The sequence below is a fragment of the Hypanus sabinus genome (assembly GCF_030144855.1).
Source record: "Hypanus sabinus isolate sHypSab1 chromosome 24 unlocalized genomic scaffold, sHypSab1.hap1 SUPER_24_unloc_7, whole genome shotgun sequence".
NCBI lineage: Eukaryota > Metazoa > Chordata > Chondrichthyes > Myliobatiformes > Dasyatidae > Hypanus > Hypanus sabinus.
The window spans coordinates 277,501-300,673 of NW_026778950.1; the positions used below are offsets into that span (position 1 = coordinate 277,501).

Consider the following 23,173-nt stretch of genomic DNA (forward strand, 5'->3'; position numbering starts at 1 on the left):
TATCACCAAAAGCCGGTCCTGGGTCAATCATTGACTTCCCAGCCAGGAAAGCCCACCAATACCCCTACTTCCTCAGCACGTCCCCGTCGACCCTCACAGATGCCCCACAGAAAGCATGTGATCCGGATCATCACAGCTCGGAACGGCAACTGCTCCACCCGGGACCGCAGGAAACCGCAGAGAGTTGTGGACACACAGCAGTCTCCCCTCCATGGACACTGTCCACACTTCCCACTGACTCAGTAAAACAGCCAGCAAAATCAAAGACCCCACCCAGCCTGGACATTTTCTCTTCACCCTTCTGCCATTGGGGGGGAAGATGGTCTGCTCTGCCGTTCCAACATGGCTGATTTATTAGCCCTCTTCTTCTGCCTTCTCCCTGTAACTATCAGCCTGTGGCGACCCACTTCCCAGCGCACTGAAACTGCTCACAAAGCGGCATTGAGGCCGGTCCCAAAGAGGGCGCCAAGCCTGCTTCGCCAGCGAGGGGAAAAGCTCGCGCGCGGGACGGGACTGTGAATATGTGCCCCCTACAGTATTCCCGCCCGGGGAGGGCGGGATCAGGAAGGCTTTAAAGCGAGGCCGTGAAGTTTGAATAAACCTCTTTTGTAACTGCAGCTCACCGACTCCGTGTGGTTATTGCAGCGCCGCGTGTAGCACATCGCTACAAGCCTCCACTTTAAATATAGCCAGTGACTTGGCCACAGATTCACCACCCTCTGGCTAAAGTAGTTCCTCCGCCTCACCTCTGTTCTGAGTCTGAGCCCTCTGGTCCAGGAGTTGATTTCTTACATTCTTCACATACATGAGGACTGGACGGTCAGTATAGCATGGAAATTCAATCGTACCAGCATGAATTAATCAGTCTGATGGCCTGGTAGAAGAAGCTGTCCCAGAACCTTTTGGTCCCGGCTTTAATGGTGCAGTACCGTTTCCCAGATGGTAGCGGCTGAAATAGATTGTGGTTGGGGTGACTTGGGTACCCAGTCATACCCAGCCTTCGGGCCCTTTTTACACACCTGTCTCTATTGTGGGAAGTTCACATATACAGATGCGCTGGGCTGTCTGCACCACTCTCTGCAGAGTCCTGCGATTAAGGGAGGTACAGTTCCCATACCAGGCAGTGATCAGCCAGTCAAGATGCTCTCAATTGTGACGCTGTAGAAAGTTCTTAGGATTTAGGGACGTGTCAAACTTCTTCAACCACCTGGGGTGAAAGGGCTGCTGTTCTGCGTTTTTCACCACACAGCCGGTACGTACAGACCACGTGAGATCCTCGGTAATGTGTATGCCAAGGAACTTAAAGCTGTTTCCCCTCTCAACCCAGATCCACTGATGTCAACAGGGGTTAGCCCGTCTCCATTCCTCCTGTCATCCACAATCAGCTCCTTTGTTTTAGTGACAAAGAGGGAGAGTTTGTTTTCTTGACACCAGTGTGTCTGGGTGATGAGTTCTTCTCTGTAGGCTGCCTCATTATTATTTGAGATGAGGCTAATTGATGTAGTGTCATCAGCAAATATAATTATAGCAGACTGGAGCTGTGGGTGGTGACAGTCATGGGTATACAGAGAGTAAAGGAACAGGCTTAGGACACAGCCCTGAGGGGCACCTGTGTTGTGGGTCAGAGGGGTAGTGGTGAAGGGACCTCCACTATTGGAAATATCCTCTCCATATCCACTCTCTCTAGGTCTTCCAATAATTGATAGGTTTCAGTGAGATTCTACCCCCCCCCCCCGCCCCACTATTCTTCTAAACTTGAGCAAAGCCCAGAGCCATCAAACACACCTCATACATTAACCCTTTCATTCCTGATTTTTGAATTTTCTCCATTTAGACAATAGTCCATGCCTTTATTCTCCAATCTACCATTTCTTTGCCCATTCTCCGAAAGGGCCACCGATTCTCCTTTGTCTATTCTGCTTCTTGTTTCTTCAAAGAATTCCAACAGATTTATCAGGCAAGATTTTCCCTTAACAAAACCATCCTGAGTGGACTGGCTTTAGGGTGCATGGGTCAAACACAGATGGGAGAAGCTGGCTGGGCAACATAGTTGCCATGGAGAAGCACTGAGTGGCTTTTGTATCTTCTGTGTAACTGTCCTCCATGCTCAACGTGCTTGTGCATGGTGCTGTGGGTCAGCAAGTGGCAGATGGAGTTCAACCTGGAGAAGTGTGAGGAGATTTACTTTGGAAGGTCGAGCTTGAAGGCAGGGTTAAAGAGAGATCTTGTCCACGTCCTCAGAGATGCTGTATAAGTGGAAGGGTTGCTTAAGGTGTGTTGGCCTTTGTTAGTCGTGTGATTGAGTTCTCAGCAGCAAAGTGATAATTATACAACCCTGGTTGAGAGCAGGGTTGGAATACTCTGGTCATTTCACGGTGCCTCATTATAGGAGAGGATACAGGCAGATTTAGAAAGCGAGGAAAGGTTGAGGTGAGCCAGGGCTTTTCTCTTTGGAGAGACGGAGGATGAAAGGAGGGAAGGGTCAAATTGGGAACATTGGCATAACATGGAAGGCCAGAGGTCTCACTGTACTAACACCGTGTTCTTTTCCTGCAAGCTCCACCGCTGACGAAGATGCCGCATGGGCTCAGCTCCAGCCAACTGTTGACAAGTAGTTGGTGATTTGCCCTCACCCCCCCACCCCCCTCCCTCGTTCCCCACCACCTGAGGGTAGCTGTCCTCTGCCTCTCTCCCCTCACTCTCCCCCCCCCCCCGCCCCACACCCTCTCCCTCCTCGTTCCCTTCTCCATCGGCAGCTGCTTCTCCCTTGCCCCCTCCAGCTCGCCAAGATGTCAACCTCTTCCCTCCGGCGTCAGGTGAAGAACATAGTCCACAACTACTCTGAGGCAGAGATCAAGGTGAGGGAGGCAACCTCGAATGACCCTTGGGGCCCCTCCAGCTCCCTCATGTGCGAGATCTCCGATCTGACCTACAATGTGGCGGCCTTCACCGAGATCATGGGGATGGTGTGGAGGCGGCTGAACGACCACGGCAAGAACTGGCGGCACGTTTACAAGGCGCTGACGCTAGCCGAGTACCTGGTGAAGACCGGTTCTGAGCGGGTGGCCCAGCAGTGCCGCGAGAACATATATGCGGTGCAGACCCTGAAAGACTTCCAGTACATTGACCGCGACGGCAAAGACCAGGGCGTCAATGTGCGGGAGAAGGCCAAGCAGCTGGTGGCCCTTCTGAAGGATGAGGAGAAACTGAAGGAGGAAAGGGCACACGCCCTCAAGACCAAGGAGAAGCTGGCACAGGCTGCCACGGGTGAGAGCCAGCGGGGCGCGGCTGGTCAAAATGGGGGAAGGGGTGGTGTGGGGACACTCCCCAGGGAGTTCAGCAATCCCTCGGTACGAGGAAGCCCACTAGGTTTCATCTCAGCACTTGTAACCTTACGACGTGAGAGCAGAATTGGGCCACTCAGCCCAGTGAGTCTTTCCCACCACATCCCGCTCATTCCATTCTCCTTTCTCCCCATGACCTTCAATTAATCAAGAACCTATTAACCTCTTCAAGTATATCCTAAGACTCTTCAACTGCCTGTGACATTGCATATCCCACACTGGCTGAAGGAATTCCTCATCTTAGTTCTAAATAGACATTCCTCTATTCTGAGGATGTGCTATCTAGGCCAGGGGTTCCTGATCTGGGATCCACGGATCCCTTGATTAATGGTATTAGACCATAAGATATAGTAGCAGAATTGGGCCACTTAGCCCATCAAGTCTGGTCCGCCATTTCATCATGGCTGCTCCAATTTTCCTTGAGTCTCAGCACTCAGCTCTGAAGGGAAGGTACATCAGGGAGGAGGTACATTAAATGTTTTAGGAACAGCTTCTTCCCCTCCGCCATTTCTGAATGGTCTGTGAAGCCATGAACACTACCTCACAACAACTCCTCTTTGTACTAAGGAACTGGGACATGTCTGCTTCTCATTACCAGCACTGGGGAGGGGGTACAGAAGGCTGAAGACCCACACTCAATGATTCAGGAATAGCTTCTTCCCCTCTGCCATCAGATTTCTGAATTGACAATTATAAACACGAGATTCTGCAGGTGCTGGGAATCTTGAGCAATACACACAAAATGCTGGAGGATCTCAGCAGGTCAGCACGGGGATAAAGAGTTGCTGATTTAGGCTGAAACCTTCCCTTCATCTTGAAGAAGAGTCTTGGCCCGAAAAGTTGACTCTTTATTCCTTTCCATAGGTGCTGCCTGACTTGCTGAGCTCCTCCAGGGTCTTCCGTGCTGTTTATCATCCACCACAAGCGGGACTTCCCAATGGCTAAATATTTTAATTCCCATTCCAACATGTTGATCTATGAGCTCCTCTTGTACCACCCTCAGGGCAACACCTTATATTGCATCTGGGTAGTCTCCAACCTGATGGCATGAATATCGACTTCTCCCGGTAGACAAACTTACCACCACCACCACCCCCCCCCACCCCCCCGCCGGTCCTGGGTTCTGTCCTTCTTCCCTTCCCATGGTCCATTCTTCTTTCCTATCTTTCTTTCTTCTCCAGTACTTGACTTTTCGCACCCACCTGGCTTCACTTATCACCTTCCCCCTCCGCCATCTTTTTATTCTGGCATCTTCTCGTGCTGAAGGATCTCGGCCCAAAACGTTGACTAATTATTCATTTCCAAAGTTCCTCCACCATTTTGTGTGTGTTGCTTAAGACTTTCAGCATCTGCATCACAATCAGGTTTAATATCACCAGTATGTGTTATGACATTTGTGTCATTAGTACATTACAATTAGTGCAATTGCATTCACAAGCAGGTGTACCTAATAAAATGGCCACCGGGGAGGCCCTGTTACAAGTTGGGGTGTCAGGGTTCGGAGTTCAATTCTCCTGAGTTTGTGCGTTCCTTCCAGTGGCTCATTGTGCCTGTTCCCGCTGAATCTCTAACAAGATAACCTGATTCTGGGGGTCTCAGCACTCACTACAGGAAACCAGTTCCCATCTTCGACACCCACAGTCAAGGTCACTGACTCTTCGTGGCTCCTCACATCACTCCCTGACACCCCTATCCCTTTGCAGTCTATCCCTGGATTTGGACGCTGCTTCCTCTCCCCCTCTGTCTGACCCTGGGAGTGCGTGATGGGACATGGGAAGGCAGCAAAGGGGAGGAGGGTAGGAGAGAGGCTGTGAGGGGGTAGTACTATGTGTCTGCCAACATTTCTTCCACCAGTCACCTGTCTGTACGTGGGGATAGTGTGGAGCTGTGCGACTCACACTCCTCTCTTTACCCCCCTCACAGCCAGTTCCTCTGCGCCATCGGCCCCCTCAGCCACCCTACGTGGGCCGCCAGACATGGACCAGGCCTGGCCACAGAGCTCGGGCGAAGAGGAGCTTCAGCTTCAGCTGGCCTTGGCCATGAGCAAGGAGGAGGCCGAGCAGGTAAGGCAGTGGGCTAGCAGTAGCTCCAGGGCTGAGTGGACTCAGCAGAGGGGTAGTTACAGTGGTCCTTCCACGCATAGTCAGAAAAATGCCTTTGTGTTTCTTTGTACTGGTTATAAATAGGAGCAGATTTAGGCCATTCAGCCCATCAATTCCAGTGTTCTCAACCAAGTACTCCTGCTTATTGATAAATATAAAAGATTTAATTCATACAGCAAACCTTCTGAGGAGTCTGTGAAATCAGAAACTAATCTAATCTTAATCCAATTCACCCCTCAGAGATCACCTCCAGTCCATGGCGAAGATTTACAAATGCAGCTGGCTCTCAGCCTTAGCAAGGAGGAACATGACAAGGTAATGGGACAGTGTGGAGGGAGATTCACTCTGTCTGACCCCAGGAATGTGTGATGGGACGGTGTGGAGGGAGCTTCACTCCGTCTGACCACGGGAGTGTGTGATGGGACGATGTGGAAGGAGATTCACTCTGTGTCTGACCCCGGGAGTGTGTGATGGGACGGTGCGGAGGGAGCTTCACTCTGCGTCTGACCCCGGGAGAGTGTGATGGGACGGTGTGGAGGGAGATTCACTTTCAGTCTGACCCCGAGTAAGTGATGGGACGGTGTGGAGGGAGATTCACTCTGTGTCTGACCCCGGGAGTGTGTGATGGGACGGTGCGGAGGGAGATTCACTGTGTGTCTGACCCCGGGAGTGTGTGATGGGACGGTGTGGAGGGACATTCACTCTCTGTCTGACCCCGGGAGTGTGTGATACGACGGTGTGGAGGGAGAATCACTCTGTCTGACCCCGGGAGAGTGTCATGGGACGGTGTGGAGGGAGATTCACTCTCAGTCTGACCCCGAGTGAGTGATGGGACGGTGTGGAGGGAGATTCACTCTGTGTCTGACCCCGGGAGTGTGTGATGGGATGGTGTGGAGGGAGATTCACTCTGTGTCTGACCCCGGGAGTGTGTGATGGGACTGTGTGGAGGGAGCTTCACTCTGTCTGACCACGGGAGTGTGTGATGGGACGATGTGGAAGGAGATTCACTCTGTCTGACCCCGGGAGTGTATGATGGGACGGTGTGGAGGGAGAATCACTCTGTCTGACCCCGGGAGAGTGTCATGGGACGGTGTGGAGGGAGATTCACTCTCAGTCTGACCCCGAGTGAGTGATGGGACGGTGTGGAGGGAGATTCACTCTGTGTCTGACCCCGGGAGTGTGTGATGGGATGGTGTGGAGGGAGATTCACTCTGTGTCTGACCCCGGGAGTGTGTGATGGGACTGTGTGGAGGGAGCTTCACTCTGTCTGACCACGGGAGTGTGTGATGGGACGATGTGGAAGGAGATTCACTCTGTCTGACCCCGGGAGTGTATGATGGGACGGTGTGGAGGGAGATTCACTCTGTCTGACCCCAGGAATGTGTGATGGGACGGTGTGGAGGGAGCTTCAATCTGTCTGACCACGGGAGTGTGTGATGGGACGATGTGGAAGGAGATTCACTCTGTGTCTGACCCCGGGAGTGTGTGATGGGACGGTGGGGAGGGAGATTCACTCTGTGTCTGACACCGGGAGTGTGTGATGGGACGGTGCGGAGGGAGCTTCACTCTGCGTCTGACCCCGGGAGAGTGTGATGGGACGGTGTGGAGGGAGATTCACTTTCAGTCTGACCCCGAGTAAGTGATGGGACGGTGTGGAGGGCGATTCACTCTGTGTCTGACCCTGGGAGTGTGTGATGGGATGGTGTGGAGGGAGATTCACTCTGTGTCTGACCCCGGGAGTGTGTGATGGGACGGTGTGGAGGGAGATTCACTCTGTGTCTGACCCCGGGAGTGTGTGATGGCACGGTGTGGAGGGAGATTCACTCTGTGTCTGACCCCGGGAGTGTGTGATGGGATGGTGTGGAGGGAGATTCACTCTGTCTGACCCCAGGAATGTGTGATGGGACAGTGGGGAGGGAGATTCACTCTGTCTGACCCCGGGAGTGTGTCATGGGACGGTGTGGAGGGAGATTCACTCTCAGTCTGACCCAAGGAATGTGTGATGGGACGATGTGGAGGGAGATTCACTCTGTCTGATCCCGGGAGTGTGTGATTGGACGGTGCGGAGGGAGCTTCACTCTGCGTCTGACCCCGGGAGTGTGTGAAGGGACGATGTGAAGTGAGCTTCACTCTGTTTCTGACCCCGGGAGTGTATGATGGGACGGTGTGGAGGGAGATTCACACTCAGTGTGACCCCGGGTGAGTGATGGGACGGTGTGGAAGGAGATTCACTCTGTGTCTGACCCCGGGAGTGTGTGATGGGACGGTGGGGAGGGAGATTCACTCAGTGTCTGACCCCGGGAGTGTGTGATGGGATGATGTGTAAGGAGATTCACTCTGTGTCTGACCCCGGGAGTGTGTGATGGGACGGTGTGGAAGGAGATTCACTCTGTGTCTGACCCCGGGAGTGTGTGATGGGACGGTGGGGAGGGAGATTCACTCTGTGTCTGACCCCGGGAGTGTGTGATGGGATGATGTGTAAGGAGATTCACTCTGTGTCTGACCCCGGGAGTGTGTGATGGGACGATGTGGAAGGAGATTCACTCTGTCTGACCCCGGGAGTGTATGATGGGACGGTGTGGAGGGAGATTCACTCTCAGTCTGACCCCGGCTGAGTGATGGGACGGTGTGGAGGGAGATTCACTCTGTATCTGACCCCAGGAGTGTGTGATGGGACAGTGGGGAGGGAGATTCACTCTGTGTCTGACCCCGGGAGTGTGTGATGGGACGGTGTGGAGGGAGATTCACTCTGTCTGACCCCAGGAATGTGTGATGGGACGGTGTGGAGGGAGATTCACTCTGTGTCTGACCCCGGGAGTGTGTGATGGGACAGTGGGTAGGGAGATTCACTCTCAGTCTGACCCCAGGAATGTGTGATGGGACGGTGGGGAGGTAAATTCACTCTGTGTCTGACCCCAGGAGTGTGTGATGGGACGGTGTGGAAGGAGATTCACTCTGTGTCTGACCCCGGGAGTGTGTGATGGGACGGTGTGGAAGGAGATTCACTCTGTATCTGACCCCGGGAGTGTGTGTTGGGACGGTGGGGAGGGGGATTCACTCTGTGTCTGACCCCGGGAGTGTGTGATGGGATGATGTGGAAGGAGATTCACTGTGTGTCTGACCCCAGGAGTGTGTGATGGGACGGTGTGGAGGGAGCTTCACTCTGTCTGACCACGGGAGTGTGTGATGGGACGATGTGGAAGGAGATTCACTCTGTCTGACCCCGGGAGTGTATGATGGGACTATGTGGAGGGAGATTCACTCTGTGTCTGACCCCGGGAGTGTGTGATGGGATGATGTGGAAGGAGATTCACTCTGTGTCTGACCCCGGGAGTGCGTGATGGGACAGTGGGGAGGGAGATTCACTCTGTGTCTGACCCCGGGAGTGTGTGATGGGACGGTGTGGAGGGAAATTCACTCTGTCTGACCCCAGGAATGTGTGATGGGACGGTGTGGAGGGAGATTCACTCTGTGTCTAACCCCGGGAGTGTGTGATGGGACAGTGGGGAGGGAGATTCACTCTCAGTCTGACCCCAGGAATGTGTGATGGGACGGTGGGGAGGCAAATTCACTCTGTGTCTGACCCCAGGAGTGTGTGATGGGACGGTGTGGAAGGAGATTCACTCTGTGTCTGACCCCGGGAGTGTCTGATGGGACGGTGGGGAGGGATATTCACTCTGTGTCTCACCCGGGAGTGTGTGATGGGACGGTGTGGAAGGAGATTCACTCTGTATCTGACCCCGGGAGTGTGTGTTGGGACGGTGGGGAGGGGGATTCACTCTGTGTCTGACCCCGGGAGTGTGTGATGGGATGATGTGGAAGGAGATTCACTGTGTGTCTGACCCCAGGAGTGTGTGATGGGACGGTGTGGAGGGAGCTTCACTCTGTCTGACCACGGGAGTGTGTGATGGGACGATGTGGAAGGAGATTCACTCTGTCTGACCCCGGGAGTGTATGATGGGACTATGCGGAGGGAGATTCACTCTGTGTCTGACCCCGGGAGTGTGTGATTTGACGGTGTGGAGGGAGCTTCACTCTGTCTGACCACGGGAGTGTGTGATGGGACGATGTGGAAGGAGATTCACTCTGTCTGACCCCGGGAGTGTATGATGGGACGGTGTGGAGGGAGATTCACTCTCAGTCTGACCCCGGGTGAGTGATGGGACGGTGTGGAGGGAGATTCACTCTGTGTCTGACCCCGGGAGTGTGTGATGGGACAGTGGGGAGGGAGATTCACTCTTGTGTCTGACCCCGGGTGTGTGTGATGGGACAGTGGGGAGGGAGATTCACTCTGTGTCTCACCCCGGGTGTGTGTGATGGGACGGTGTGGAGGGAGATTCACTCTGTCTGACCCCAGGAATGTGTGATGGGACGGTGTGGAGGGAGATTCCCTCTGTGTCTGACCCCGGGAGTGTGTGATGGGACAGTGGGGAGGGAGATTCACTCTGTGTCTGACCCCGGGAGTGTGTGATGGGACGGTGTGGAGGGAGATTCACTCTCAGTCTGACCCCGGGTGAGTGATGGGACGGTGTGGAGGGAGATTCACTCTGTGTCTGACCCCAGGAGTGTGTGATGGGAAGCTGTGGAGGGAGATTCACTCTGTGTCTGACCCCGGGAGTGTGTGATGGGACGGTGCGGAGGGAGATTCACTCTCAGTCTGACCCCGGGTGTGTATGATGGGATGGAGTGGAGGGAGATTCACTCTGTCTGACCATTGGAGTGTGTGGAGGGAGCTTCACTCTGTCTGACCCCTGGAGTGTGTGATTGGACGGTGCGGAGGGAGCTTCACTCTGCGTCTGACCCCGGGAGTGTGTGATGGGACGGTGGGGAGGGAGCTTCACTCTGTTTCTGACCCCGGGAGTGTATGATGGGACGGTGTGGAGTGAGATTCACTCTCAGTCTGACCCCGGGTGAGTGATGGGACGGTGTTGTAGGAGATTCACTCTGTGTCTGACCCCGGGAGTGTGTGATGGGACGGTGTGGAGGGAGATTCACTCTGTTTGACCCCAGGAATGTGTGATGGGACGGTTTGGAGGCAGCTTCACTCTGTCTGACCACGGGAGTGTGTGATGGGACGATGCGGAAGGAGATTCACTCTGTCTGACCCCGGGAGTGTGTGATGGGATGGTGTGGAGGGAGATTCACTCTGTGTCTGACCCCGGGAGTGTGTGATGGGACAGTGGGGAGGGTGATTCACTCTGTGTCTGACCCCGGGAGTGTGTGATGGGACGGTGCGGAGGGATATTCACTCTGTGTCTGACCCCAGGAATGTGTGATGGGACGGTGTGGATGGAGCTTCACTCTGTCTGACCACGGGAGTATGTGATGGGACGGTGGGGAGGGAGATTCACTCTGTGTCTGACCCCGGGAGTGTGTGATGGGATGATGTGGAAGGAGATTCACTCTGTGTCTGACCCCGGGAGTGTGTGATGGGACGGTGTGGAGGGGGTTTCACTCTGCCTGACCACGGGAGTGTGTGATGGGACGGTGCGGAGGAAGCTTCACTCTATGTCTGACCCAGGGAGTGTGTGATGGGATGGTGCGGAGGGAGATTCACTCTGTGTCTGACCCCGGGAGTGTGTGATGGGACGGTGTGGAGGGAGATTCACTCTGTCTGACCCCAGGAATGTGTGATGGGACGGTGTGGAGGGAGCTTCACTCTGTCTGACCACGGGAGTATGTGATGGGACGATGTGGAAGGAGATTCACTCTGTCTGACTCCGGGAGTGTGTGATGGGATGGTGTGGAGGGAGATTCACTCTCAGTCTGACCCCGGGTGAGTGATGGGACGGTGTGGAGGGAGATTCACTCTGTGTCTGACCCCGGGAGTGTGTGATGGGACGGTGGGGAGGGAAATTCACACTGTGTCTGACCCCAGGAGTGTGTGATGGGACGGTGCAGAGGGAGATTCACTCTGTGTCTGACCCCGGGAGTGTGTGATGGGATGGTGCGGAGGGAGCTTCACTCTGCGTCTGATCCCGGGAGAGTCTGATGGGATGGTGTGGAGGGAGATTCACTCTGTGTCTGACACCTGGAGTGTGTGATGGGACGATGTGGAAGGAGATTCACTCTGTGTCTCACCCTTGGAGTGTGTGATGGGATGGTGTTGAGGGGGATTCACTCTCAGTCTGACCCGGAGTGTGTGATGGGACGGTGGGGAGGGAGATTCACTCTGTGTCTGACCCTGGGAGTGTGTGATGGGATGGTGTGGAGGGAGATTCACTCTGTGTCTGACCCCGGGAGTGTGTGATGGGACGGTGTGGAGGGAGCTTCACTCTGCGTCTGACCCCGGGAGTGTGTGATGGGACGATGTGAAGGGAGCTTCACTCTGTTTCTGACCCCGGGAGTGTATGATGGGACGGTGTGGAGGGAGATTCACTCTCAGTCTGACCCCGGGTGAGTGATGGGACGGTGTGGAAGGAGATTCACTCTGTGTCTGACCCCGGGAGTGTGTGATGGGACGGTGGGGAGGGAGATTCACTCTGTGTCTGACCCCGGGAGTGTGTGATGGGATGATGTGGAAGGAGATTCACTCTGTGTCTGACCCCGGGAGTGTGTGATGGGACGGTGTGGAGGGAGCTTCACTCTGTCTGACCACGGGAGTGTGTGATGGGACGATGTGGAAGGAGATTCACTCTGTCTGACCCTGGGAGTGTATGATGGGATGGTGTGGAGGGATATTCACTCTCAGTCTGACCCCGGCTGAGTGATGGGACGGTGTGGAGGGAGATTCACTCTGTATCTGACCCCGGGAGGGTGTGATGGGACAGTGGGGAGGGAGATTCACTCTGTGTCTGACCCCGGGAGTGTGTGATGGGACGGTGTGGAGGGAGATTCACTCTGTCTGACCCCAGGAATGTGTGATGGGACGGTGTGGAGGGAGATTCACTCTGTGTCTGACCCCGGGAGTGTGTGATGGGACGATGCGAAAGGAGATTCACTCTGTTTCTGACCCCGGGAGTGTATGATGGGACGGTGTGGAGGGAGATTCACTCTCAGTCTGACCCCGGGTGAGTGATGGGACGGTGTGGAAGGAGATTCACTCTGTGTCTGACCCCGGGAGTGTGTGATGGGACGGTGGGGAGGGAGATTCACTCTGTGTCTGACCCCGGGAGTGTGTGATGGGATGATGTGGAAGGAGATTCACTCTGTGTCTGACCCCGGGAGTGTGTGATGGGACGGTGTGGAGGGAGCTTCACTCTGTCTGACCACGGGAGTGTGTGATGGGACGATGTGGAAGGAGATTCACTCTGTCTGACCCTGGGAGTGTATGATGGGATGGTGTGGAGGGATATTCACTCTCAGTCTGACCCCGGCTGAGTGATGGGACGGTGTGGAGGGAGATTCACTCTGTATCTGACCCCGGGAGGGTGTGATGGGACAGTGGGGAGGGAGATTCACTCTGTGTCTGACCCCGGGAGTGTGTGATGGGACGGTGTGGAGGGAGATTCACTCTGTCTGACCCCAGGAATGTGTGATGGGACGGTGTGGAGGGAGATTCACTCTGTGTCTGACCCCGGGAGTGTGTGATGGGACAGTGGGGAGGGAGATTCACTCTCAGTCTGACCCCAGGAATGTGTGATGGGACGGTGGGGAGGTAAATTCACTCTGTGTCTGACCCCAGGAGTGTGTGATGGGACGGTGTGGAAGGAGATTCACTCTGTGTCTGACCCCGGGAGTGTGTGATGGGACGGTGTGGAAGGAGATTCACTCTGTATCTGACCCCGGGAGTGTGTGTTGGGACGGTGGGGAGGGGGATTCACTCTGTGTCTGACCCCGGGAGTGTGTGATGGGATGATGTGGAAGGAGATTCACTGTGTGTCTGACCCCAAGAGTGTGTGATGGGACGGTGTGGAGGGAGCATCACTCTGTCTGACCACGGGAGTGTGTGATGGGACGATGTGGAAGGAGATTCACTCTGTCTGACCCCGGGAGTGTATGATGGGACTATGTGGAGGGAGATTCACTCTGTCTGACCCCAGGAATGTGTGATGGGACGGTGTGGAGGGAGATTCACTCTGTGTCTGACCCCGGGAGTGTGTGATGGGACAGTGGGGAGGGAGATTCACTCTCAGTCTGACCCCAGGAATGTGTGATGGGACGGTGGGGAGGTAAATTCACTCTGTGTCTGACCCCAGGAGTGTGTGATGGGACGGTGTGGAAGGAGATTCACTCTGTGTCTGACCCCGGGAGTGTGTGATGGGACGGTGTGGAAGGAGATTCACTCTGTATCTGACCCCGGGAGTGTGTGTTGGGACGGTGGGGAGGGGGATTCACTCTGTGTCTGACCCCGGGAGTGTGTGATGGGATGATGTGGAAGGAGATTCACTGTGTGTCTGACCCCAAGAGTGTGTGATGGGACGGTGTGGAGGGAGCATCACTCTGTCTGACCACGGGAGTGTGTGATGGGACGATGTGGAAGGAGATTCACTCTGTCTGACCCCGGGAGTGTATGATGGGACTATGTGGAGGGAGATTCACTCTGTCTGACCCCAGGGATGTGTGATGGGACGGTGTGGAGGGAGATTCAATCTGTGTCTGACCCCGGGAGTGTGTGATGGGACGGTGTGGAGGGGGTTTCACTCTGCCTGACCACGGGAGTGTGTGATGGGACGGTGCGGAGGAAGCTTCACTCTATGTCTGACCCAGGGAGTGTGTGATGGGATGGTGCGGAGGGAGATTCACTCTGTGTCTGACCCCGGGAGTGTGTGATGGGACGGTGTGGAGGGAGCTTCACTCTGTCTGACCACGGGAGTATGTGATGGGACGATGTGGAAGGAGATTCACTCTGTCTGACTCCGGGAGTGTGTGATGGGATGGTGTGGAGGGAGATTCACTCTCAGTCTGACCCCGGGTGAGTGATGGGACGGTGTGGAGGGAGATTCACTCTGTGTCTGACCCCGGGAGTGTGTGATGGGACGGTGGGGAGGGAAATTCACACTGTGTCTGACCCCAGGAGTGTGTGATGGGACGGTGCAGAGGGAGATTCACTCTGTGTCTGACCCCGGGAGTGTGTGATGGGATGGTGCGGAGGGAGCTTCACTCTGCGTCTGATCCCGGGAGAGTCTGATGGGATGGTGTGGAGGGAGATTCACTCTGTGTCTGACACCTGGAGTGTGTGATGGGACGATGTGGAAGGAGATTCACTCTGTGTCTCACCCTTGGAGTGTGTGATGGGATGGTGTTGAGGGGGATTCACTCTCAGTCTGACCCGGAGTGTGTGATGGGACGGTGGGGAGGGAGATTCACTCTGTGTCTGACCCTGGGAGTGTGTGATGGGATGGTGTGGAGGGAGATTAACTCTGTGTCTGACCCCGGGAGTGTGTGATGGGACGGTGTGGAGGGAGCTTCACTCTGCGTCTGACCCCGGGAGTGTGTGATGGGACGATGTGAAGGGAGCTTCACTCTGTTTCTGACCCCGGGAGTGTATGATGGGACGGTGTGGAGGGAGATTCACTCTCAGTCTGACCCCGGGTGAGTGATGGGACGGTGTGGAAGGAGATTCACTCTGTGTCTGACCCCGGGAGTGTGTGATGGGACGGTGGGGAGGGAGATTCACTCTGTGTCTGACCCCGGGAGTGTGTGATGGGATGATGTGGAAGGAGATTCACTCTGTGTCTGACCCCGGGAGTGTGTGATGGGACGGTGTGGAGGGAGCTTCACTCTGTCTGACCACGGGAGTGTGTGATGGGACGATGTGGAAGGAGATTCACTCTGTCTGACCCTGGGAGTGTATGATGGGATGGTGTGGAGGGATATTCACTCTCAGTCTGACCCCGGCTGAGTGATGGGACGGTGTGGAGGGAGATTCACTCTGTATCTGACCCCGGGAGGGTGTGATGGGACAGTGGGGAGGGAGATTCACTCTGTGTCTGACCCCGGGAGTGTGTGATGGGACGGTGTGGAGGGAGATTCACTCTGTCTGACCCCAGGAATGTGTGATGGGACGGTGTGGAGGGAGATTCACTCTGTGTCTGACCCCGGGAGTGTGTGATGGGACAGTGGGGAGGGAGATTCACTCTCAGTCTGACCCCAGGAATGTGTGATGGGACGGTGGGGAGGTAAATTCACTCTGTGTCTGACCCCAGGAGTGTGTGATGGGACGGTGTGGAAGGAGATTCACTCTGTGTCTGACCCCGGGAGTGTGTGATGGGACGGTGTGGAAGGAGATTCACTCTGTATCTGACCCCGGGAGTGTGTGTTGGGACGGTGGGGAGGGGGATTCACTCTGTGTCTGACCCCGGGAGTGTGTGATGGGATGATGTGGAAGGAGATTCACTGTGTGTCTGACCCCAAGAGTGTGTGATGGGACGGTGTGGAGGGAGCATCACTCTGTCTGACCACGGGAGTGTGTGATGGGACGATGTGGAAGGAGATTCACTCTGTCTGACCCCGGGAGTGTATGATGGGACTATGTGGAGGGAGATTCACTCTGTCTGACCCCAGGAATGTGTGATGGGACGGTGTGGAGGGAGATTCAATCTGTGTCTGACCCCGGGAGTGTGTGATGGGACAGTGGGGAGGGAGATTCACTCTCAGTCTGACCCCAGGAATGTGTGATGGGACGGTGGGGAGGTAAATTCACTCTGTGTCTGACCCCAGGAGTGTGTGATGGGACGGTGTGGAAGGAGATTCACTCTGTGTCTGACCCCGGGAGTGTCTGATGGGACGGTGGGGAGGGATATTCACTCTGTGTCTGACCCGGGAGTGTGTGATGGGACGGTGTGGAAGGAGATTCACTCTGTATCTGACCCCGGGAGTGTGTGTTGGGACGGTGGGGAGGAGGATTCACTCTGTGTCTGACCCCGGGAGTGTGTGATGGGATGATGTGGAAGGAGATTCACTGTGTGTCTGACCCCAGGAGTGTGTGATGGGACGGTGTGGAGGGAGCTTCACTCTGTCTGACCACGGGAGTGTGTGATGGGACGATATGGAAGGAGATTCACTCTGTCTGACCCCGGGAGTGTATGATGGGACTATGTGGAGGGAGATTCACTCTGTGTCTGACCCCGGGAGTGTGTGATGGGACGGTGTGGAGGGAGCTTCACTCTGTCTGACCACGGGAGTGTGTGATGGGACGATGTGGAAGGAGATTCACTCTGTCTGACCCCGGGAGTGTATGATGGGACGGTGTGGAGGGAGATTCACTCTCAGTCTGACCCCGGGTGAGTGATGGGATGGTGTGGAGGGAGATTCACTCTGTGTCTGACCCGGGGAGTGTGTGATGGGACAGTGGGGAGGGAGATTCACTCTGTCTGACCCCAGGAATGTGTGATGGGACGGTGTGGAGGGAGATTCACTCTGTGTCTGACCCCAGTAGTGTGTGATGGGACGGTGTGGAGGGAGATTCACTCTGTCTGACCCCAGGAATGTGTGATGGGACGGTGTGGAGGGAGCTTCACTCTGTCTGACCACGGGAGTATGTGATGGGACGATGTGGAAGGAGATTCACTCTGTCTGACTCCGGGAGTGTGTGATGGGACGGTGTGGAGGGAGATTCACTCTGTCTGACCCCAGGAATGTGTGATGGGACGATGTGAAGGGAGCTTCACTCTGTTTCTGACCCCGGGAGTGTATGATGGGACGGTGTGGAGGGAGATTCACTCTCAGTCTGACCCCGGCTGAGTGATGGGACGTTGTGGAGGGAGATTCACTCTGTGTCTGACCCTGGGAGTGTGTGATGGGACGGTGTGGAGGGAGATTCACTCTGTGTCTGACCCCGGGAGTGTGTGATGGGACGGTGGGGAGGGAAATTCACACTGTGTCTGACCCCAGGAGTGTGTGATGGGACGGTGCAGAGGGAGATTCACTCTGTGTCTGACCCCGGGAGTGTGTGATGGGATGGTGCGGAGGGAGCTTCACTCTGCGTCTGATCCCGGGAGAGTCTGATGGGATGGTGTGGAGGGAGATTCACTCTGTGTCTCACCCTTGGAGTGTGTGATGGGACGGTGTTGAGGGGGATTCACTCTCAGTCTGACCCCGAGTGTGTGATGGGACGGTGGGGAGGGAGATTCACTCTGTGTCTGACCCTGGGAGTGTGTGATGGGATGGTGTGGAGGGAGATTCACTCTGTGTCTGACCACGGGAGTATGTGATGGGACGGTGCGGAGGGAGCTTCACTCTGCGTCTGACACCTGGAGTGTGTGATGGGACGATGTGGAAGGAGATTTACTGTGTCTGACCCCGGGAGTGTATGATGGGACGGTGGGGAGGGAGCTTCACTCTGTGTCTGACCCCGGGAGTGTGTGATGGGACGATGTGAAGGGAGCTTCACTCTGTTTCTGACCCCGGGAGTGTATGATGGGACGATGTGAAGGGAGCTTCACTCTGTTTCTGACCCCGGGAGTGTATGATGGGACGGTGTGGAGGGAGATTCACTCTCAGTCTGACCCCGGGTGAGTGATGGGATGATGTGGAAGGAGATTCACTCTGTGTCTGACCCCGGGAGTGTGTGATGGGACAGTGGGGAGGGAGATTCACTCTGTGTCTGACCCCGGGAGTGTGTGATGGGACGGTGTGGAGGGAGATTCACTCTGTCTGACCCCAGGAATGTGTGATGGGACGGTGTGGAGGGAGATTCACTCTGTGTCTGACCCCAGTAGTGTGTGATGGGACGGTGTGGAGGGAGATTCACTCTGTCTGACCCCAGGAATGTGTGATGGGACGGTGTGGAGGGAGCTTCACTCTGTCTGACCACGGGAGTATGTGATGGGACGATGTGGAAGGAGATTCACTCTGTCTGACTCCGGGAGTGTGTGATGGGACGGTGTGGAGGGAGATTCACTCTGTCTGACCCCAGGAATGTGTGATGGGACGGTGTGGAGGGAGCTTCACTCTGTCTGACCACGGGAGTATGTGATGGGACGATGTGGAAGGAGATTCACTCTGTCTGACTCCGGGAGTGTGTGATGGGACGGTGTGGAGGGAGATTCACTCTCAGTCTGACCCCGGGTGAGTGATGGGACGATGTGAAGGGAGCTTCACTCTGTTTCTGACCCCGGGAGTGTATGATGGGACGGTGTGGAGGGAGATTCACTCTCAGTCTGACCCCGGGAGTGTGTGATGGGACGGTGTGGAGGGAGATTCACTCTGTCTGACCCCAGGAATGTGTGATGGGACGGTGTGGGGGGAGATTCACTCTGTGTCTGACCCCGGGAGTGTGTGATGGGACAGTGGGGAGGGAGATTCACTCTCAGTCTGACCCCAGGAATGTGTGATGGGACGGTGGGGAGGTAAATTCACTCTGTGTCTTACCCCAGGAGTGTGTGATGGGACGGTGTGGAAGGAGATTCACTCTGTGTCTGACCCCGGGAGTGTCTGATGGGACGGTGGGGAGGGATATTCACTCTGTGTCTGACCCGGGAGTGTGTGATGGGACGGTGTGGAAGGAGATTCACTCTGTATCTGACCCCGGGAGTGTGTGTTGGGACGGTGGGGAGGGGGATTCACTCTGTGTCTGACCCCGGGAGTGTGGGATGGGATGATGTGGAAGGAGATTCACTGTGTGTCTGACCCCAGGAGTGTGTGATGGGACGGTGTGGAGGGAGCTTCACTCTGTCTGACCACGGGAGTGTGTGATGGGACGATGTGGAAGGAGATTCACTCTGTCTGACCCCGGGAGTGTATGATGGGACTATGTGGAGGGAGATTCACTCTGTGTCTGACCCCGGGAGTGTGTGATGGTGTGGAGGGAGCTTCACTCTGTCTGACCACGGGAGTGTGTGATGGGACGATGTGGAAGGAGATTCACTCTGTCTGACCCCGGGAGTGTATGATGGGACGGTGTGGAGGGAGATTCACTCTCAGTCTGACCCGGGTGAGTGATGGGACGGTGTGGAGGGAGATTCACAATGTGTCTGACCCCGGGAGTGTGTGATGGGACAGTGGGGAGGGAGATTCACTCTTGTGTCTGACCCCGGGAGTGTGTGATGGGACAGTGGGGAGGGAGATTCACTCTGTGTCTCACCCCGGGAGTGTGTGATGGGACGGTGTGGAGGGAGATTCACTCTGTCTGACCCCAGGAATGTGTGATGGGACGGTGTGGAGGGAGATTCACTCTGTGTCTGACCCCGGGAGTGTGTGATGGGACAGTGGGGAGGGAGATTCACTCTGTGTCTGACCCCGGGAGTGTGTGATGGGACGGTGTGGAGGGAGATTCACTCTCAGTCTGACCCCAGGAATGTGTGATGGGACGGTGTGGAGGGAGCTTCACTCTGTCTGACCACGGGAGTGTGTGATGGGACGATGTGGAATGAGATTCACTCTGTCTGACCCCGGGAGTGTGTGATGGGACGGTCTGGAGGGAGATTCACTCTCAGTCTGACCCCGGGTGAGTGATGGGACGGTGTGGAGGGAGATTCACTCTGTGTCTGACCCCAGTAGTGTGTGATGGGAAGCTGTGGAGGGAGATTCACTCTGTGTCTGACCCCGGGAGTGTGTGATGGGACGGTGCGTAGGGAGATTCACTCTCAGTCTGACCCCGGGTGTGTGTGATGGGATGGAGTGGAGGGAGATTCACTCTGTCTGACCACTGGAGTGTGTGGAGGGAGCTTCACTCTGTCTGACCCCTGGAGTGTGTGATTGGACGGTGCGGAGGGAGCTTCACTCTGCGTCTGACCCCGGGAGTGTGTGATGGGACGGTGGGGAGGGAGATTCACTCTGTATCTGACCCCGGGAGTGTGTGATAGGACAGTGGGGAGGGAGATTCACTCTGTGTCTGACCCCGGGAGTGTGTGATGTGACGGTGTGGAGGGAGATTCACTCTCAGTCTGACCCCAGGTGAGTGATGGGATGATGTGGAAGGAGATTCACTCTGTGTCTGACCCCGGGAGTGTGTGATGGGACAATGGGGAGTGAGATTCACTCTGTGTCTGACCCCGGGAGTGTGTGATGGGACGGTGTGGAGGGAGATTCACTCTGTCTGACCCCAGGAATGTGTGATGGGACGGTGTGGAGGGAGATTCACTCTGTGTCTGACCCCAGTAGTGTGTGATGGGACGGTGTGGAGGGAGATTCACTCTGTCTGACCCCAGGAATGTGTGATGGGACGGTGTGGAGGTAGATTCACTCTGTGTCTGACCCCGGGAGTGTGTGATGGGACAGTGGGGAGGGAGATTCACTCTCAGTCTGACCCCAGGAATGTGTGATGGGACGGTGGGGAGGTAAATTCACTCTGTGTCTGATACCAGGAGTGTGTGATGGGACGGTGTGGAAGGAGATTCACTCTGTGTCTGACCCCGGGAGTGTGTGATGGGACGGTGTGGAAGGAGATTCACTCTGTATCTGACCCCGGGAGTGTGTGTTGGGACGGTGGGGAGGGGGATTCACTCTGTGTCTGACCCCGGGAGTGTGTGATGGGATGATGTGGAAGGAGATTCACTGTGTGTCTGACCCCGGGAGTGTGTGATGGGACGGTGTGGAGGGAGCTTCACTCTGTCTGACCCCGGGAGTGTATGATGGGACGGTGTGGAGGGAGATTCACTCTCAGTCTGACCCCGGGTGAGTGATGGGACGGTGTGGAGGGAGATTCACTCTGTGTCTGACCCCGGGAGTGTGTGATGGGACAGTGGGGAGGGAGATTCACTCTTGTGTCTGACCCCGGGAGTGTGTGATGGGACAGTGGGGAGGGAGATTCACTCTGTGTTTGACCCCGGGAGTGTGTGATGGGGCGGTGTGGAGGGAGATTCACTCTGTCTGACCCCAGGAATGTGTGATGGGACGGTGTGGAGGGAGATTCACACTGTGTCTGACCCCGGGAGTGTGTGATGGGACAGTGGGGAGGGAGATTCACTCTGTGTCTGACCCCGGGAGTGTGTGATGGGACGGTGTGGAGGGAGCTTCACTCTGTCTGACCACGGGAGTGTGTGATGGGACGATGTGGAAGGAGATTCACTCTGTCTGACCCCGGGAGTGTGCGATGGGACGGTGTGGAGGGAGATTCACTCTCAGTCTGACCCCGGGTGAGTGATGGGATGGTGTGGAGGGAGATTCACTCTGTGTCTGTCCCCAGGAGTGTGTGATGGGAAGCTGCGGAGGTAGATTCACTCTCAGTCTGACCCCGGGTGTGTGTGATGGGATGGAGTGGAGGGAGATTCACTCTGTCTGACCACTGGAGTGTGTGGAGGGAGCTTCACTCTGTCTGACCCCTGGAGTGTGTGATTGGACGGTGCGGAGGGAGCTTCACTCTGCGTCTGACCCCGGGAGTGTGTGATGGGACGGTGGGGAGGGAGCTTCACTCTGTTTCTGACCACTGGACTGTATGATGGGACTGTGTGGAGTGAGATTCACTCTCAGTCTGACCCCGGGTGAGTGATGAGACGGTGTTGTGGGAGATTCACTCTGTGTCTGACCCCGGGAGTGTGTGATGGGACGGTGTGGAGGGAGATTCACTCTGTCTGACCCCAGGAATGTGTGATGGGACGGTGTGGAGGGAGCTTCACTCTGTCTGACCACGGGAGTGTGTGATGGGACGATGCGGAAGGAGATTCACTCTGTCTGACCCCGGGAGTGTGTGATGGGACGGTGCAGAGGGATATTCACTCTGTGTCTGACCCCAGGAATGTGTGATGGGACTGTGTGGAGGGAGCTTCACTCTGTCTGACCACGGGAGCATGTGATGGGACGGTGGGGAGGGAGCTTCACTCTGTGTCTGACCCCGGGAGTGTGTGATGGGACGGTGTGGAGGGGGTTTCACTCTGCCTGACCACGGGAGTGTGTGATGGGACGGTGCGGAGGGAGCTTCACTCTGTGTCTGACCCAGGGAGTGTGTGATGGGATGGTGCGGAGGGAGATTGACTCTGTGTCTGACCCCGGGAGTGTGTGATGGGACAGTGCGGAGGAAGCTTCACTCTGTGTCTGACCCCGGGAGTGTGTGATGGGACGGTGTGGAGGGTGATTCACTCTGTCTGACCACGGGAGTATGTGATGGGACGGTGGGGAGGGAGATTCACTCTGTGTCTGACCCCGGGAGTGTGTGATGGGATGATGTGGAAGGAGATTCACTCTGTGTCTGACCCCGGGACTGTGTGATGGGACGGTGTGGAGGGGGTTTCACTCTGCCTGACCACGGGAGTGTGTGATGTGACGGTGCGGAGGGAGATTCACTCTGTGTCTGACCCCGGGAGTGTCTGATGGGACGATGTGGAAGGAGATTCACTCTGTGTCTCACCCTTGGAGTGTGTGATGGGACGGTGTTGAGGGGGATTCACTCTCAGTCTGACCCCGAGTGTGTGATGGGACGGTGGGGAGGGAGATTCACTCTGTGTCTGACCCCGGGAGTGTGTGATGGGACGGTGTGGAGGGAGCTTCACTCTGCGTCTGACCCCGGGAGTGTATGATGGGACGGTGTGGAGGGAGATTCACTCTCAGTCTGACCCCGGGTGAGTGATGGGACGGTGTGGAAGGAGATTCACTCTGTGTCTGACCCCGGGAGTGTGTGATGGGACGGTGGGGAGGGAGATTCACTCTGTGTCTGACCCCGGGAGTGTGTGATGGGATGATGTGGAAGGAGATTCACTCTGTGTCTGACCCCGGGAGTGTGTGATGGGACGGTGTGGAGGGAGCTTCACTCTGTCTGACCACGGGAGTGTGTGATGGGACGATGTGGAAGGAGATTCACTCTGTCTGACCCCGGGAGTGTATGATGGGACGGTGTGGAGGGAGATTCACTCTCAGTCTGACCCCGGCTGAGTGATGGGACGGTGTGGAGGGAGATTCACTCTGTATCTG

The 23,173-nt window shown here is 55.9% G+C and overlaps 1 protein-coding gene across 5 annotated transcripts in view; it reads left to right on the forward strand.

Annotated features, from left to right (window-relative positions):
- epn1a (epsin 1a) overlaps positions 1–23,173 on the forward strand; it is a 104,301-nt gene that overhangs the window by 22,185 nt on the left and 58,943 nt on the right. For all 5 annotated transcript variants that reach the window (XM_059957657.1, XM_059957660.1, XM_059957659.1 and 2 more), the window contains 3 exons: positions 2,558–3,267; positions 5,268–5,407; positions 5,687–5,761. In XM_059957657.1, coding sequence (XP_059813640.1) covers positions 2,790–3,267; positions 5,268–5,407; positions 5,687–5,761 — 693 coding nt within the window. In that variant the 5' untranslated portion in view covers positions 2,558–2,789. The remainder of the gene's footprint in view (positions 1–2,557; positions 3,268–5,267; positions 5,408–5,686; positions 5,762–23,173) is intronic.